At 43.5% G+C, this 17758-nt stretch overlaps 1 protein-coding gene across 3 annotated transcripts in view; it reads right to left on the bottom strand.

The window, feature by feature from the left end:
• Nucleotides 1-17758, bottom strand: part of SRGAP2 (SLIT-ROBO Rho GTPase activating protein 2) — a 101123-nt gene that overhangs the window by 42045 nt on the left and 41320 nt on the right. For all 3 annotated transcript variants that reach the window (XM_051639002.1, XM_051639003.1, XM_051639004.1), the window contains exons 6-8: nt 5300-5362; nt 1090-1305; nt 68-196 (exon numbers count right to left, since the gene is read on the bottom strand). In XM_051639002.1, coding sequence (XP_051494962.1) covers nt 68-196; nt 1090-1305; nt 5300-5362 — 408 coding nt within the window. The remainder of the gene's footprint in view (nt 1-67; nt 197-1089; nt 1306-5299; nt 5363-17758) is intronic.

The raw sequence follows: 17758 nt of genomic DNA, 5'->3' as shown, positions 1-17758 counted from the left end.
AGGAGAAGCACACATGAGGGTTAATGACAATGATATTCATTGCAGGCACCCAAGCAGCAGCACTTACATCAATGAGATCAGACAGGTCATGAATGTAATACTTGAATACAGATGCATTGGTGGCTTCCAGAGCGAGCAGATACTCATTTCTTGCCTTAATTGCCTTCAGCCTGTTCTCTGTGTACTTTGCTTGCCTCTAGGAGAGGGGGAAAAAACAGAATGCACTGTGAGGAGGTGCAGCAGGAGCAGCAGCACCCTTGGTAACATCAGTGTGCTGAACAAACCTCACCCTGCTCACATGGTTTTTGCTCATTTGGGTTCCAGTTTTATCAAGACTCAAAGACTTTGAATTTAGATGAACTATTTAGATGTTTCTAAGCATTACTGTGCCAGACAGCTTTGCATTTAAGGTCTGAAAACAGACTGGAGGTTGGGGAAGATTAAGGGAAGAATTACAACCCAGCTCTAGCACTTCCAAAGAGGGTGTCAGAAGCCCATAGGTAGTCTGAGGGCTGCCACAGGCACTCCAGCTCTTCCAGCAGAAATTAGGCCTAAACTTGGTCCTTTCAGAGCCTCAATCAATCAAAAAATAACTCTTCACCTTCTATTACCTTGAGTATTACCAAGTAATACTAATTACCAAGTACTTGAGTATTGCCAAACTACTTAACTGACTGGCCAATTGCTAAGGCAACTGGCTCTGCCTACGAAGTCACTTTGTGATTGCACATCTCCCTGAAGATTTCAAACTGGCATCAAATGGGAAACAAAAACCTTGTGCTCTGTACAGGAACACAATACATTAACCAGGACTTCCAGGCAGGCAGTTGTTACTTTCATAGTGACAGCTCGTGTCAGCTTTCTGTGCCATGCCTGCATCACCTGGGCTCAACACAAAATGCAAACCTGACTGTCCTACAACCTGCTGCTGGCTGTTGTCTTTCCCAAACCTGAACGTTTAAAACCTGTCCAAGGACCGAGACTTGCATTTGAATGTCACAGAAGAGGGAACCTGGTCAGCCCTGTGCTGAACCTCTGCACAGGTCCCCCCTCAGCTGTCCCCGAGCAGCAGCCACACTATGGTTCTACCTTCTCCTTCATTTTCTCTATTTTTTTGACAGAGCTTCGTCGAACGTGTTTTTCTTCAAACTTGACGTTGGAAGTTGAGTCAGGGGAGCGTGGTGTCTGCTTGTCCTCTTGCTTCACTGACTTCCCAATCTGCTTTTCTTCCTGCTTCTCTGCCTCTTTCAGTTTGCTCTGGGCACTAATGCTGTCAGCGTTGTACATGTGGTAGGTTTTCATGACCTGCAGAAAATGACACACGAGTTAGAGACACAGCTCCATTTGCTGGGCTTACCTGGCCCACAAATCAGGATACAGATGTTTCTTTAAATGCATGACCAAGTCTCAGGGAAAACAGTATATATATATATACACACATGTAACAGAAATAGATATAGATACATACACACACACATACCTGGAAAGCTCACAGGACAGGAGGAAAGAAAAAATCCTAAGAAAGAAGGCACATGCTGCAACACTTTTTTTATTTGGCCAATGCACTCCCCAGACTGTAACCTTCTTTAGCATAACTTGACTTTTGACAAGGGCTTGTACTGAGAGGACAACGGGCAATGGATTAAAACTAGAAGAGGGGAGATTTAGGTTGGACATGAGGAGGGAATTCTTTGCTGTGAGGGTGGTGAGACCCTGGCCCAGGCTGCCCAGGGAAGCTGTGGCTGCCCCATCCCTGGCAATGTTGAAGGGCAGGTTGGATGGGGCTTGGAGCAACCTGGGCTGGTGGGAGGTGTCCCTGCCCATGCAGGGGGTGAGACTAGATGATCTTTAAGGTCCCTTCCAACCCAAACCAGTCTATGATAACTATTTCCTAATAGCTTTCCATCATGTTTATACTAAATCCAAGACATTATACTAAGTGAAGGCATTTGGACAGTCAGAGCTGATTTCCAGTTGGGAGTTAGAAATATATAAACCAGCAAAATACTCAGGGAAATGTCACATCTCAAAAAAAGCACGACAGAGGATGCATAGATAAAAGTGGCTCTCAAAATGCATCGGAAATCTGAAATCAAAGTGGATTATTTTGCAGCTGCTTCTTTGTTTAACTTTGGCACGTGCCTTCTTGTGCACAACCCAATAAAGGAGTCATAAAACCCAGAAAAGACCCAGATTAAATCCAGCCTCCTTCCTTTTCAAAGAAAAGCATATGCCAATGTTGGAAAATGATAGCTTTTCATCAGCAGGTAGGGTTTCAGAAGGGATGCCCATCAGTCTGTCATCTGGATGAATCAGTCCTTTAAACACCACAAACCTCAAGGAACTGTGTGCAAATCAACAGTCTGAACACACCGGCTGCAAAGCAGCTCAGGTTTGATTTGCTTACATCAAATTTGAGATTAAAAAGCACTTCTGTTTACCTTATGTCATAAAAATAGTAATAAAAGAGTGTGGTTCTTTTGCTCAGGGAGACCTGGTCCCTGAGCAAATGGACAACTTTTATAATAGCACAATTTTTATAAATAAGTCTAGATAAATATCCCCCAAAGTCACAAAATACCCAACACCAACCCAAACACTGTTTGTTTCACAGGATATTAATGTCTAGCTTTCTGTTAAGAAAGCAGAACCAAAAAACCCCAAAGGGTATGATACATCAACTGGATTTTTTTTATCCACAATTACAAAGCAATTTAATTCACACACGGACACCAAAGCAAACATGATTATGATATTTTGATAGGGGGCCAAAAGAAATAATGCAGAGCTGCAAAAAGACACCCCAATAGTGTCCTTGAAGGATTAACCAAGACCCCACTTGCAGATCATTTATTTTAGGTTAAAATCCATTTATACCTGTTTCACCTTAGTTTGAACCATACCCATCATTCTAGATGAGCAGGACACATGCTCTCTTCATGCAGTGATCAGCAAAGGATCTCAGATACAAAGAGATGTTGTATTTAAACATGAAAGAGAATGTGAACCCAGCCAGTATTAGAGAGAGACTTTCTGAATAATTTACACACGCACTTTCAGCTCCTGCATCTGCTTAGACTATAAAGCAGGCATTTATAATAATAGATGCAAAGTAGTTTCTCTTCCTGCGTCGCTGAAAGTGGAACTGGCAGAAAGCAAGGGAGGCAGAAAAAATGATTTTAAAAAATGACAATTTTAATTATTTTATCCTGCTGATTATGCCAGATTGGTAACCAGGAGCTGTGCCTGCCCAGGATTGGGAGTGGGTCACTGAGTCTGCTGCTGAAGGCAACAGCACAGGCAGGGACTGACTGCACAGGACAACTCAGGGCAAAAACTTAGAGGTTGTAACAATCCTCTGTATTTTATCTGTGTAGGGAAACTGAAGACTTCTCATGGGCACCCATTTTGCCTGAAAATAGAGATTCTGCCAATTCATTAAATACCCTGCAGAAAAATGAGGTGGAAGTATTTCAAGAAGTACCAATGAAAGCAATCCCACCAGTGATTAAACTGAGTCAATTAAGAAATATATTTTAATATGATCGGCAGAACCAGCTTTTTTAAAGGCAAGAAAATGTTCTGGTGATGAGGCAATTTAAAAATGTACATCAGAAGGAATGAATGAATAGATTTCAAGCTCCTGGCACTGACATTAAAAAAGTTAATACCCCACGTAGCTTTGTTAATCAAAGGCTGAATCCTGGAAGATCTTCCAGTAATAGAAAAATTACCAGGACTCAGTATTTGGCTCAATGACCTGTCAGAGCCTGGCATGCAGAAATGACTACATAGGACTGTGTAAACTCCACTAACCAGCCACCTTATCCACTTAAGTACCACGTGAACTTGGATTAGAACTAAATCTCAGTTCCTAAAAGTCTGTGTTTTGAGACAGGCCCATATTCCTCCCTAGGATCCCATCCAAGTACATGACTCATAAGTTGAATCAGATTGTGCCCTCCAATAAAAAATAATTTCCAGAGTAGGCAGCACTGATGACAGGCACTGCTACATTTACAAAGCCACCTTCACAGCCCAGGGATGTTGTCTGCCTTTCAGGAACACCAGCACAACAGACTCTGCTCGTCCTCTTGGCAGCCAAGGCTGCACGAGCAACCAGAGCCACAGCACATGGAACCACAGGGCAGCTTCCAAGTGCCTCCAGCTCCCACCAGGCTGCTCCTGCTTAGCTTTCCCACCAAGGAACACAAACCCTATCTGCTCCCAGAAGAGACTCAGTAATGCTAAACATTCAAATGCAGAAAAGGAGCAAAAATCCTAAACTGGATTCCCAGTGTCTCTTCTTCCTCTTCCACTGCAGCAGCCAGAACATTGGTACATAATGAATTCTCTTTTCCTCCTCCTGAGCTCCCTTTTTTCTAAACAGATCAGTCTGAGTATTTGGCTTTGATGGTCTCATGAAACAATTCCCTTCTATACATTATGCTGATACAGGAAATTTCAGGGAAGCCCCATCTCATACTCTAGCATTGATATTAATACTGAATTTCATCACAAGGCTGGTATGTCACAGCTTGAGAAACATCCCTGGATCATCTGTTGAAAGCATGAAGGAAAGAACATGCACCTCAGTATAACAACCCAACATGTCATTAGGGAAGGACCAGAGACAAGACATTTTGAGCAACAAACCATGGGTAGGTTCTGCTTTTAAGAGAGAACTACTTCACTAACAGCTGCAGACAGCAAAAATCTAACCAAACAACAGGCCCTTCCATCCACCTACGTGAGGAGAAAAATCCCCAAGCTGCACATGAACTTTTAAGAACACATTCCTTCTTCCCAAGGCAATGCCTCTCTTGGTGTCTCCAATGGATTTACTGAGAAGCAAAAGCACAGATGAAGACTATTACTTTAAAGGGAGCTGTTTTGCTGAAAGAGTTGAGAAACAAACATACAGTGGGTCCCCCTGCTGCAGCCCTGTGCTGCCTTTTGTGTGCTCAGACCACACAAAAACACAGACTGAAGAATTTTAGCATATTTGGAAAGACTTCTCACGTCTCTTACTCTTTTTAAAACCAACACTGCAGCTAGTAGCACGTGTGAGCTAAGGTGAGATCCTTGAAAAGTGGAGCCAACACTTCCAGAGCTGGAACAATGTAAAGATAGAGGAAAAAAGTGAGATTTATGATGAACACAAACTGCCTCAAACTGCACAGGCTGCAGACATTTATCAGTCTTGGGGCTTAGTCTCTGCTGTAGCAGCAGACTGGGAGAAGTCAAAAACACTTCTTCCTTCTGTCTGTAAAGATGCCAAGAAGTCAGTTTGATTTACCGTGTAGAGTTCATTCAAGACCTTCATCAAGTCTTCCTGGAGCTGCAATCCCACTTCCTTGCTCTGCAAGAAAACAGAGAAATGAAAGTTAATTGGGGAAGACGATCAAATGGCAGAAGAAGTGAACGTGCTCCTTGCCTACAAAAAGATTAGGTTCAATTAAAGACTGCTATTTATGCTGGCAAATCCAATAACTGCTCAGCCCAGAGCCACTTATGGTCAAATTGCACACACAGTATTAATAAACTGAAATGTTACACATGCACAGTCTGAAGGGCCTCACAGCATGCAGGCAGGGAAATTCCCAGGGGACATATGATTTTCCACATTACAAGCCTGGAAACCCGTGGATTTGCCCATCTTAGCAGGATCAAGCAAGACTGTCAATATAGGACAGCTTGGCATACCCTGGAATATGGAAGCTGAAGAAATGCAGGGTAAGAAAGGCAACAAGAATGAACTTCCTTTACTGCATGTCGTGTCACGAAACAGGCCATACTTCAGTTTTCCTATTTTTGAGCACACCATCTGTGCCCGTGTATTTACTTTCTTAGTTTTGTATGATAAAGCTCCTCAGGATTAAAGAAAAATACAAGTATGTGCTGTCAGATGCACAATCTCTCCTTTGAGTCTCCACAAGATTTACCAAAAGTTCCCATCTTCTTCCACAGGCAGCAGAACGTTACACCCTTGAGCCTCCCCTGGCAAATGTGCCTTCACTTCTGTGTTTTATCACCAGAGCTACAAGAAGAACCATCACTTCAACATTAAAATAAAATACTAGAAAAATCCTTCTCCATGCATATGTTCCCATTTCCATTCAAATTTTAGATGAATAAAGGTTTAAGCAATTGGATTTTTTTCTTTTTTAACTACAAGGACTACAATAATTCAACCATATCAACAGAAATGACTCTGTCCTGGGCGACACGTGAGTTGTCCAGTTAAACCAAGGACTCTGAGACTCATGAACTTTTTTCCTTCACTAAAACAACTGAATGGGGGAGGCGGGGAGGAAGTGCAGATAGATATGACTGGTTGTCAGAACTGGCTGACAGCTGAGTTTGCCTGCAGCCAAGGGCCAGATTTTAAAAATACATTTACTTATTTCAACTCCCTGCTCGGTAACAGGCAGCCAAACCTTCTACACTGTGTGCAGTGGAACTCAGCTGCTGCACAAAGAGCTGGTGCTGGCACACATTTGGCTTTAGCTAAACACCAGCAGGAACAGATAAGCATCTGGTTTTCTAATAAAGACAGTGGAAAACCCCAAAAGGAGCATCTGTAATGAGGGATGGAGGACACCCCTGTCTGCACAGCCCTCTTTGAAGGTGTTTCTGCCCACAACACAGCTCGCATGCAAAGGAGGGTGAAGTGACTTTCCCACTTAATGAGTTAAATGGTACTTTTAATCTTCACTTCATTAAAGACAGGATTTCATGGTAAAACTGTCACTGCTCCCGTTCTGAAGAGCTTCCCTGGGAAAAGTTGAGAACTTCAGACACATCAAAAAGCCCATTGAGCCAGTGTCTGCTGACACACCTTGCAAAGCAAAGCAGAGGTGCAGCCTCGCCGCCTCCGCGCAGCACTGCCCTGCACGCTGACCTCAACAAACCCCTTCTTCTCTAGCAGGAGCATAAACCATCAAGAAAAACCTCCCTTTTTTTGTAATACAGTTTACATCTTTCAGCCTATGGTTATTGAAAGAGCATAGTCAATAAAGTTACAGTTAGACCCAAACAGATGTTTCCTCCTTTGAAGGCTCCAAGAAGTGATGTCCCAGTTGTTATCTTATTCACCCAAACAGGCTGCTGAAATGATTTTAATTTACTGCTTCAGCCCTGTTCTGTGGTCACATTATTATGTCTTATCATCTCTGAAACACCAGGAAAATCCATATCCATTCTGATGGGGAGCTGGCTATCAATTCCTGCCTTGTAGCAAGCAGCTGAGATTGCCACATAGTACAAAAATATCCAAGCTGTTGGGTTCAGAGTGTTCTACAATACAGCCTTTAAGGTGAAAAAAAAGGAAGAGGAGGGGAAATGAGAGAGATTAATCATCAACTATTTATAAAGCCACTTATTGGGCCAAAAAGGGGAAAGCTCCCTCAAAAACCCCCAAATTTAAGGATAATGGGCAACTCTTTCTTAAGCGCAGTGTGGCAGCACAGTGGTAGGAAGAGGCTTTGGAGTCATCCTTGGAAGCTGGGTACCAAAAAAGGGGGAAACGGGGGTAGGGTGAGAATAAAACAGAGCTGCCTTGGTCAGCCATCAGACAGAATGTGTCTCAGTTTGGTGGACGGGCAGGAATTGCACCAGGGTAGAGCTCCTGGGGTGAGGGGGGTGAGGTCTATGCCCAAGGTTTGGTTGTAGCCTCCCCCCAAAACAGACATGAGAAGGGAGCAGAGAGACACACCAGGATTTGTTGCCTTGTCTAAACCCAACAAAAACCCAACCACACACAATATCCAGAGGGAAAGGACAGATCCATCTCAAGGAATATTCACTAACAATGTCCCTGCCTGGGCTGCACAGGAGCTTCAGCAGCTTTGCTGCTGTAAAACATTCAACTGGAAAAAATCCCGACAGTTCTTGTGTTTAATGGCAGAAATCTCAGCAATGCACTTTGCCCTTGCTGTACAATCTTCAACATTTTCAAACCCCTGTCTGCAATTTCATAGCTCTAATCATCCTGGGGTGCAGGAAGCAGATAAAGCACATCAAATTCCCCTTTTCCTGAGGTTTTGCTAATAAAAGACATCCAGGTGAGTAACTGGAGAGGCCAAGGAAGAGCACAGACATCTTGTCTCTCTACACCAACATTTCTATTCACAAAAACACAAGCAGGCTTAAACATTCATCACCTAATAACTGTGTTTCCTCTCAATTTTCCCACTAATTAGAAAGTGCAAAGGCATCTACTGTAACACTAACAACTTCATTCAGTTTCTAGACTTTACTCATTCACTGCCTCCTAGGGCCGTGTTTGCCTGATGAAGCCCTCACGCCCTGCATGTCAGAACCTCATAATATCTATTGAGTTAAGCAGATTTGATAGGTTCAAGATTATTTATGTCTACAAAGTTCAGGAAAAGAAAAAGATAAGAGGTGATTGCAGACAAACCCACACTTCAACCAGCATTTCTGCCTAACAAGTCAAGATAGCCTTACGCCATGAGAAAACACTACTGACAAATTCAAAAGCTAAAAGAGAAAGATTATATAATTTAATTTTAAGCTGTTCTTTTTGGGATGTTGTCCAGTTCAGCAGTACTGAGCGTTTACTGTGCTTCTGAGAGGAGAGAAGCTTTGTTACAGACTGTTTATGGACATGGTGACCAGCTTTGTCAGCAAAATGGGACATTCAAGCAGCAGCATCCAAGGTCAGGTCTTCTGCATCTTCCATCTCCATGTTCCTAAACCTGCTCCCCAGGTGACCAGATGTGCTACTGGAAAAACTGTTTGACATATACACTGACAAGGGGGAGCATCCTGCTTTTTGTGAGGAGCCTTTAATTTAAAGGCAAGAAACAAGCTGGTGATACCCAATCTCCAAGAGAGTTTGCCGAAACAAGATCTACAGTTTTTCCATCTCTGAAAGCACAAAAAAAGCTGAAGCTGCAGCTCATCACTGCAGTGATACGGGTGGCAAAGATTTGATGACTGACTTCTTCTCTACATGGGAGATGATTAATGAAAGTGACTGGCTGAGTCTGTTTTAAATGCCCTGAGCACTGAACTTTTCACACAGAAGGAGCTTTTCAGGAGCACGGTTGACTGTGCTGGTTAAACTGCCTGGACTGGACCAATCATCTGCCTTTCACCCTGCTCTTTTCAGCTCATTTGCTTATTTCTTGCATAAAATTGCTCATTCACTGTACAAACTGCTGAAGCATCAATTATGCGAAATAGATTAAAATGAATATTTTAATGCATATTCAGGTTGAAGAAGAAAAGAAGAATTCTAAGTGCCAAATTGTCAAAACACAAAAGTCTTTGTGCTTCCAAATGAGCTCTCAAGAAAAACTGCCAGACTGCTGGACTGGAAAAAAACTTACATGAAGATGAAGGTAAGATAGAACCCAGATGTCATGGAAACAAGATCTATGCAATTGAACTCTGTTCACTAAATGCTACTCCCAGTACTGATTCCACAAAAAAAAAAAAAAACAAAACCCAAAGAGGTTTAGGAGAAAACAGTTGAGGTAGCTGAGCCAAATAAATGAAAATACACTGGAGGAAGCAGAATGGGAAAGTCAAAAGAAAATGCCTTAGACATTAGCAAAACAATTGGTGTTCAAGTGCTGTAGAAGGTGGTGGATCCAATGCACAAAGGGAACTTTTCTAAGGTCTCATGGAGTTCAAGATGCATCCAGATGGAAGGCTGCTAGTCCCAGCCACTGCCAGACAGGCATGGGAGATTTCAAGGTCATGCTAGAATGTGCCATGGAATTACGAATAAAATCTGTGCCAAGGAAAACCAGGAGCACAGTCTCTGCAGTTGCAAACGTCTCCAGGTATCAATATCCATGTCAGCCTCAAATTCTATACTATATTTTTGAAAGGCAGACAGAGCTTAGAATGACAAACAATCTCAAGGGGAAATAAATCAATAAAAGCAAAAGAAAATCTGATAGATTTCATTATTATCTATCCCTGGCTGTACCTGCAACTGGAGTCTATCTGTTCATCCCTTAAAAAGCCTGAGAAGGAAAGGTTTGTGCAACAAAATCTTATCTAATCAGATCCAATAACAAACTGTGTGTGCATGTGAGGAGGGGGTGTCCCCACAAACCTTGTCTCCTCCTTATCCCATCAGGGCTAAACACGTGAACTCTTGATCTGGGAGATGATCTAGCTTGATGTGCAGCATCAATGCTCCTGGCGGCAGGGGGAGAGCCGGGCACCAGCACCACCTCACCTGGGCTGCTGCAGAGGTCCCTGCTGAGCAGGGACAGAAACAGCCTTCCTGTCCCTCGCACATCAGGGAAATTACCAACAGCACCCAAGAGAACAAGCAAGCCATTTCAGCAGGGTGACAACAGGAACTGTTCCCCAGGAGTGCTGACTTGTAACCTCAGTATTTTCTCACAAGCTGCCTCTCTCAAGCCTGTTCTTCAGCCCAAAGCAGGGAAAACAGAAGCTGCCCTAAGCGTGCGCGCACACACACGCGCACACACACACTCCTTTGTTACCACAGGGTTCACACACACCATGTGCAGAGCTGGAGGTTGCTGCCACCCCTCGCTGGGACATGAATTCCCAGCACGCGGTGCCAGCTTCTCAACGGCCTCTTTGTTCCAGACCTCCTCCCCTCCACCTCCCCTCTAATTCAATCAAGATGTTTTTGGGATCTCCTACAGCACTCGGCGGGCTGTTCCGCATTCCACCCAACATTAACGACTTCAGCTTCAAAATATTTAGGGGGGATAATAAAGAGGAGAGCTCAGGAATGCTGTCAACATCTTATGCCCCGGATCTCCAGGCCCAGCATCGTCGCTCCAAACCTGACAGCAAGATGGTTCGGCTTCAAAACAAACACACCGGGAAGCTCACGAGACACTTGCTGTACAAACTCCACAACAGCTCAGAAACCACTGGAGAGGGAATGCCTGACACTGAGATAAGAGATTTTATCTCATCCACTGCCTGAAATTATGTCAGTGACAGGGCTGGAACTGGAACCCAAATCTGCTGATTCTGAAAACCGCTCTCGAACAAGAGCATTTCCCTTCTCGACTGAAAAGGGATAATTCAATATAGATAGGTGGAAAACAAACATTCCATGCTCTAATGTATTTTAAATTAATAGTGGGAGCTGGGAGGCAAGTGGATTGAGTTCTTGCTGAGACCAGTAATGAAATCCACAGAAGTACAAGATCCTTTTTATTCCTGTCTAAATCAAGATTACAATACAGGGTATTTATTATGCATTAGTTAATACCTACTTATGACATTTGTTAAAAAAGAAGGCTTGCCAGGTAACATTTTCCAAGATCATACATGTAGCACTTAAACAGAATTTGCTAATTAAAGCTTAGAATTCTTCTTAGGTAGATTCTTGAAAATGTTCTTTTTTTTCTTTTGAAGCAGGCCTGCCTTTAATTCATTTGCAGGCAGAAGGAAACGTGATTTAGCACATTCATGTTCTCACCTGAATAATCAAGCAGCTCCACTGTATAGAAGCACTCCATCACTATCAGTCCAGTCCTCTTGTTATGAATGTCCCCCTTATTTTACAAGGATGGACTCTCAATGTCTGTAAAACCCACCTGAAGCTTGTGCAAGATTTATGCAAGTTTCTTCCAAAACTTTTATGGAGAAAATGCTTGGCCATAATCACATGGCCCTACAGACCAGAAATTCTGTAAAGACTTCTTCTAAAGCATCAAACTCTGCAGGATTTTAAGAAAACCTAGGAAAACAAAAGTCTATCTCATACAATATAGATGGATATTTTGGGTGACAGATCACCAGTTTGCAGTTTACTGATCCATTATGCATTGCTCAGTCATATTTACATTACAGTTGCATTATCCAGTTTTCTCCACCATTTCACCAGTGGTTTGTTTCACCACTATGTCAGTAATAAGGAATTTTCCAGCAGAACAGTGTACTCTGAAACAGCCTTTCCTACAGGAACCCACATCATGCTGCTGCCCCCCACACTCTGGGCTGAAAGAGTTGCTTCCAAATAACCCTCATTTTCTCCCCCCCCGCCCCCCCCCTTTTTTTTTTTTTTGGTGGGTTTTTTTTCTGCAGAATTCTGTGCTGATGCTATTGAACCTTGGGCTTCAGGCACTCAGTCCCAACAAACCAGGCAATTTTATGGCTGAGAGCATTCATTCTTGTTGTGAAGCCAGCTACATTTGTGCTCACTGAATGAGCCAGATGTGAAACAGGCTCCAGAAGGTGGCAAGACCTACCAGCAAGTGGTGAAGTCCTGGAAAATATTGGAAGTAATGGTCTGTAATTCTGCTCACAGTTTTAATGCTCTGCATGACAGCTTTGTGCTACTGACTTTCTCCAATAGCCTTTCTCAAAGTGCTTTGATTTATCTCTAGGAAAAACTGACTGGAAGGATCAGAGTCGAATGAATGACCTGGAGTGTAAAGGTGCTGGTACCTTGTTCCTGGCTGACCTGAATTCACACAGCAGCAGGAAAAGAGAGGCACACTGGTGTAGTGAAGGACAGGAAAAGCATATAGGAAATTGGAAACAAAATGCAGCATCAATGGACTACTTCCACACTTCTAAGAAGGTGTGTTCCTTGCCCACTTTATATCCAGAAGTGATATTTTTAGCTTGTAACAGGTAGTAAAATTATTCCATCACCCTGGGCAACAGGCACTGATCCCCTCATTATATCTGAGCAGGTACAAAGGGTCAGCAGTGAACAGAAACTACCCACTCCCATTACAGGTGGGAGAAACCAAACCTCTAACTCAGAAGCAGATTTATGTTCTGCCAGCTCAGATAAGAGCAGCACACAAATTATTTCACTCCCACCTCCCTTCCCTCATTCCACTTGTTCTATAAATAAACTGGCAGGTAAGGAGGGAGATTTTATTTCCTCAAAGAGAAACCAGAAAGCAGCATTTGCCAACAGGCCTCTGTGTGTTCTAACCTTTGGGAAAACAGTAAGAAGTCAGCCTTGCTGATTCCTAAGGCAGAGGAAGATGCAGTGGATAAGGATGCAAGCAGGAGAGCAGGGCTGTAACATGTATTTCCCAACTCTGCACCTCAGTGACAGTTTTACTTACAGCACTTATATTTTTGTTTTCACACTGTTATGGATAAATACTTTTACAAATACCCAGCATTGTAGCTGCTTCATTTATTTCATGTGCATGGCTTTTCCATGTGGGGTTTATTTTAAGATTTGTTCATATTCCCCCACCAATGCAGCAACGAGACACACTGCAGCTGTAAAGTAGGTCATCTTAAGCTTGGACCCCTGAAGAGAATTAATAATTCTTCTTCCTTGATTACTGGGAGGCTTTTAACCAACTCATTGTGGGTTTTTCATTTCACATCAAACACTGCAGTGTACTAGGAGATAAAGGCTACACATGTATGTGTAATACCAAGGGATTTCACTAAAAAGATAAGTCTGTAGGCAAGAAAACCTGACAGCCAGACCAGGAACAGAAAGGTGGTACCATGCAGAGAAATCAAGGGCCACATGAAAACAAGAGGCTGGCAGGGAGGAACAGTGAAAAGGGAGAAAAGGGGAATCAAAAGGGGAATCGGCTCAAATAAATTAATATTTTGAATACATGCATATAAATATATAAACAGGCCATGCTGAAGGAGGGTAAGCAGGAAGGAATCAAAGGAGTGCTCTCTATAGAAGTAGATGGAGGAATGAAAAGGAACGTGCATGAGAGCAGGCACTGACATCAAAGCAGGATGGTGCTGAGGGAGAGGGGACCAGAATAGCAACACTGGGTGGCACATGGGATTTAAACATCAACCATCTACGAAACCCAGGGCTAAATCATTAACTGCTGGACAAACAAGAAAATATTACCTCCCTCCAATGGTGTAACAATTTGTTATTAGGTCAATTCCATCAGTTCCAACACTCCCCCCCCCCAGTTTTATTTGCTCAAGAGGAGTTATTTATTTCCCCATTTATCTTCCTTTTCTGATGTGGCAGCACAGAATTGCAGACACTGCTCCTGAAGCCAAACACCAGATCCCACTGACGCCCGCGGGACTCATCTGCACGTGCTCCAGCAGCAAGCCCTGACTGACAACAGCTTTCACTGACAGAAGTGTTTCCTCAGGAGAAACCAAAAAAAGGGCACTGAAAGAGTACAGTGCTGAAATACCTACACCTCAGGTTGCCAGGTCTCAGTAAGACATAAAACCACATTTGGTGCAAACAGCCCAATGCTCAGACCTGTGAAGATTTTGCAGGGAGAGGTAACTGAGGAAGTAAATACATCTGAGAGCAGCAAGAACCAGGACTGACACACACTGTACATCCAGCACCACTTCAGTGCTAGCTTTGGCAGCGAATACAGCTTCTCTTATCAGCAAAGATAGCTTTGAAGTGGCTGGCAAGCCTCCATCTAACACTCAAACAAATAAGACCCTCCACATCGTAACACAGGCCTGGAGAGGGATCTGTTCATCAGAAGACACGGACAGAAAAACTGCCTGAGACCAAGCCACAGACCATGGAGACTTCCCAGGACCCTGAAAATCCAAACACTGCAAACACCACCCCCTGAAAACCTGTGTGTTCTGCAGGCACCACTGCTGGAATTTCAGGAGTTCGCTGGTTTCAAAACAGACCCATCCAAACCCTGTTGCAACCTTTGTATAAATGGTCCAAGAGTGAACACAAGAATCAACCTCAGCCTGAGGCTTCTCCACCACAGTCTCTGGAAGAGACAAACCCCACACCAGACACCCCTGGTTTTCCCCCCTTGGGCTCTGTGCTGCTCCAGCTGCAACACATCCAGCTCCCACCCGGCTTCCTTCTGCATCTCTGCTGCCCCCACGATGTTTCCTTCCCAGCACGGACCTTATCACACCCACCCAGGCCCTTTGCAGCTTTGAGGCTGGATTACAGCTGCACTTGGATGTCTCTCCTTTGAAAGCACTCACCACTTCAGACAGTGCAAGATACAGCAACTCAAGAGTTCAGCAACAAAAGGGATCTGAAGTACAGCCTTCTTACCCTGCCCATCTTCCCTAGCTCACCTGCTCAACCCTAGCATGATACAAAGCACTGATTTGAGAAAGCCCTAAATTATAAATGGCCCAAGAAAAGGATCTCATACCCCAGGATTTTGTTTCAGCAAATGAGGATCTCTGTGTCACTTACTCTCTCCATATTTCATGGCATAATTTACAATCCAGTGAGTAGTTCCTAAACATAAGTTACTAGAGCACCTGCCATCAGCCAGACACATGTATCACTTTTTAGAAGGTTATCTCCAAACAGATGTGTTAAAAATATGTTCCTCAGAACATAATAAAGTGTCCTTGTTTTTAACACAGACTCCCCATCTAGCATGAGACAAGGACAGAACTCCCCAATCACCAGCGAGATTGGCAGCATGATTCCAACAGCTTATCATTTCCTTTGGAAAACCAGATAAGCCAAGCTCTGGTGTTAAAGCAAAGCTGAATGCCCTGAGAGCATCACAGCTGAGGCTCTTCCTCCTGCAGGCAGCACTTCACTGACCTGCAGAGCCTTTCAGCTCGAGTACCCTGCGTGTGTCAGAGCAGACAGCAGATCCTGCAGCACCAGTGGCTGAGCTGGAATGTCCATGTGGCACAGGAAAGGCAGGAAACTCTGGTCTCAGAAGGAATACAGCCAGTTATTTCACTGATGAAGCCTGGCTAATTAGATCTGCTGAGATGCAGCACCACACTCGTTCAGCTGTGCCATTCACAGCTTGTTCACCTTTGGGTTTTCACTGGGACCTCCAAATCTGCTTCCACAGCCTCACAGGTTTGCAGCAGGGCTCAGAAGCCCTGTTCTCCGTGCAGCTACTGTGCAAATCAGATCTGTTTCAGGACTGCTAAAGAGTGCTCAGTTTCCTGAGCTGCCACACAGCTTGGTAGCTCTTCTCCATTAAAAAATGGGAAAGGATGTCTCAAGTTTATGATAGGATGGAAACAGCCAAGGGGAGAGGGAGAAGAATGGTCTTTTAGGTTCTCATCAATAGGGCTACCTTCCCTTTGGGCTACCATCACCTCCACCTCCCAGTTAGAGGCACAGAAGCACATGCCCCTCCTAAATATCTTGCTGGGTCACCTCATTATTCCCCTTCAACACCTACAGATACTGATCAGAAAGGCATCCTGGCTTTGTCAGCCACTTGCTGACCAACCCTGGACAAATGACTTCATCCACCTGTCCCTGTTTTTTCATCCACAAAAAGGTACCATTTGTCTGCTTACAGGCCAGAGATATTCTGAAGATTGCCTGTCATACCCTTGGGATATACTGAGGGGTTTTACAAATAAACCTTTTTAAATCCATGAAATATGGGGCTGATTTGCAGATTTTAACTACACACCACAACTGTTTTTTCTAGCCTACAGTAGTTTTTGCAACAATTCATGCTGCTTCTTGTGGCTTAGGAAGGTGAGACCCCCATTGAAAAAGGACAGGGAGGAGCAGATCCAAGTTCAACCAAATTTCTCTGTTTATCAGCTGCTATCTTATTCAACTACGTGACTCTCTAGATAAAGACAGGATGCAACTGTTGTTTTTAACCACCCAGCACAAGTGGAGTAGCAATCTAATACCTGTGTTGGCCTCCAGCCAATTTGGTGTGCCTGGCAAACAGGCAGGCAGCAAGGAGTTGGAATTGAGTAACAAGTGCCTTTTTGTTAGCACAAATTAATAGGGAGCTGCATTTGGTCTCAGAGAAATAAACCAGAGGGGGTTTTGTTGTTAGTTGGTTATTTGCTTGTTTTTGTTAAAGCCCTAATGCCCAAAATAAAAGAAACCAGACTGAGACCATGCTTATACAAGGGGCTGAAAATCAAGCTGCCAGTTTCCAGCCAAACTGGGATGATATCACTTTCCAAGTACTTCCTTGCTGAGGCATTTTCTCAGCCACCTTGTTCAGGCACAGCCCTTGCTGAAATTCAGTGGGGAGATTACTGATCCTTTGGAAGGATTAGAGGAATTGAAGAGGAACTGCCATTCAATAATCCTGTGTAAGTATCTAATCAACCATAATGTAATTACCAGAAAGTTTTAAAAGGTCAAAAAGGTCTTTGTGTGACATTACTTGAAAATGAGAAGGTTCCTCATCTGTTTGGGCAACGTCTCAGAAAAAGAATTGAAAGAGAAATGGAGAGTAACCCTTCAAGACATTTTTCCTGCTCTGTTGCTATACATTAAAAAACCCCATAAATACACCGAGGACAAGGAACACAAAGTGCACTTGCACTTATTTTCATTCTCCTACAGAAATCAGGTGCCAACAACACACACAAACACCTGCTGTGAAAGGGCACATTTCTCCTGCTCTCCAGGTAACACACAACAATGCTCCTTCAAGTGCATCTTAACATGAATTATCACACATGAGATTTAGCCCTGCTCATCTTCTAGCAGTCTAATAGGACTGCACTACATAGACTCTCTTCATCACTTAAAGCACTATCGAGGTGTTCAGAAATACCTGAACACTCTTTCCTCAAGACATTTCAAAAGACTTTTAAGACCAGAGTGAGAAGTCAACGACGCCTCCAATTACTGCCAAGTCAGCACCTAAATAGATTTGAATTTTAAAGTCACACTCTACTCACATGATTCTTCTTTAATGTAACAGCTGACATGACTGAAGGCCAAAAGGCAGACATGAAAGTAAACTAGGAATTTTTTATCAGGTGTTCCTCTGCCATGCCTCTCTCTCTCAGGGGCAGTGTGATTTAGAGTGTGTCTCCACAAAAGTACTCTTTGGAAAGCTCAGGT

The sequence above is a fragment of the Apus apus genome, chromosome 23, assembly GCF_020740795.1.
Source record: "Apus apus isolate bApuApu2 chromosome 23, bApuApu2.pri.cur, whole genome shotgun sequence".
Taxonomy (NCBI): Eukaryota; Metazoa; Chordata; class Aves; order Apodiformes; family Apodidae; genus Apus; species Apus apus.
This window is presented reverse-complemented; position numbering and strand designations above follow the sequence as displayed.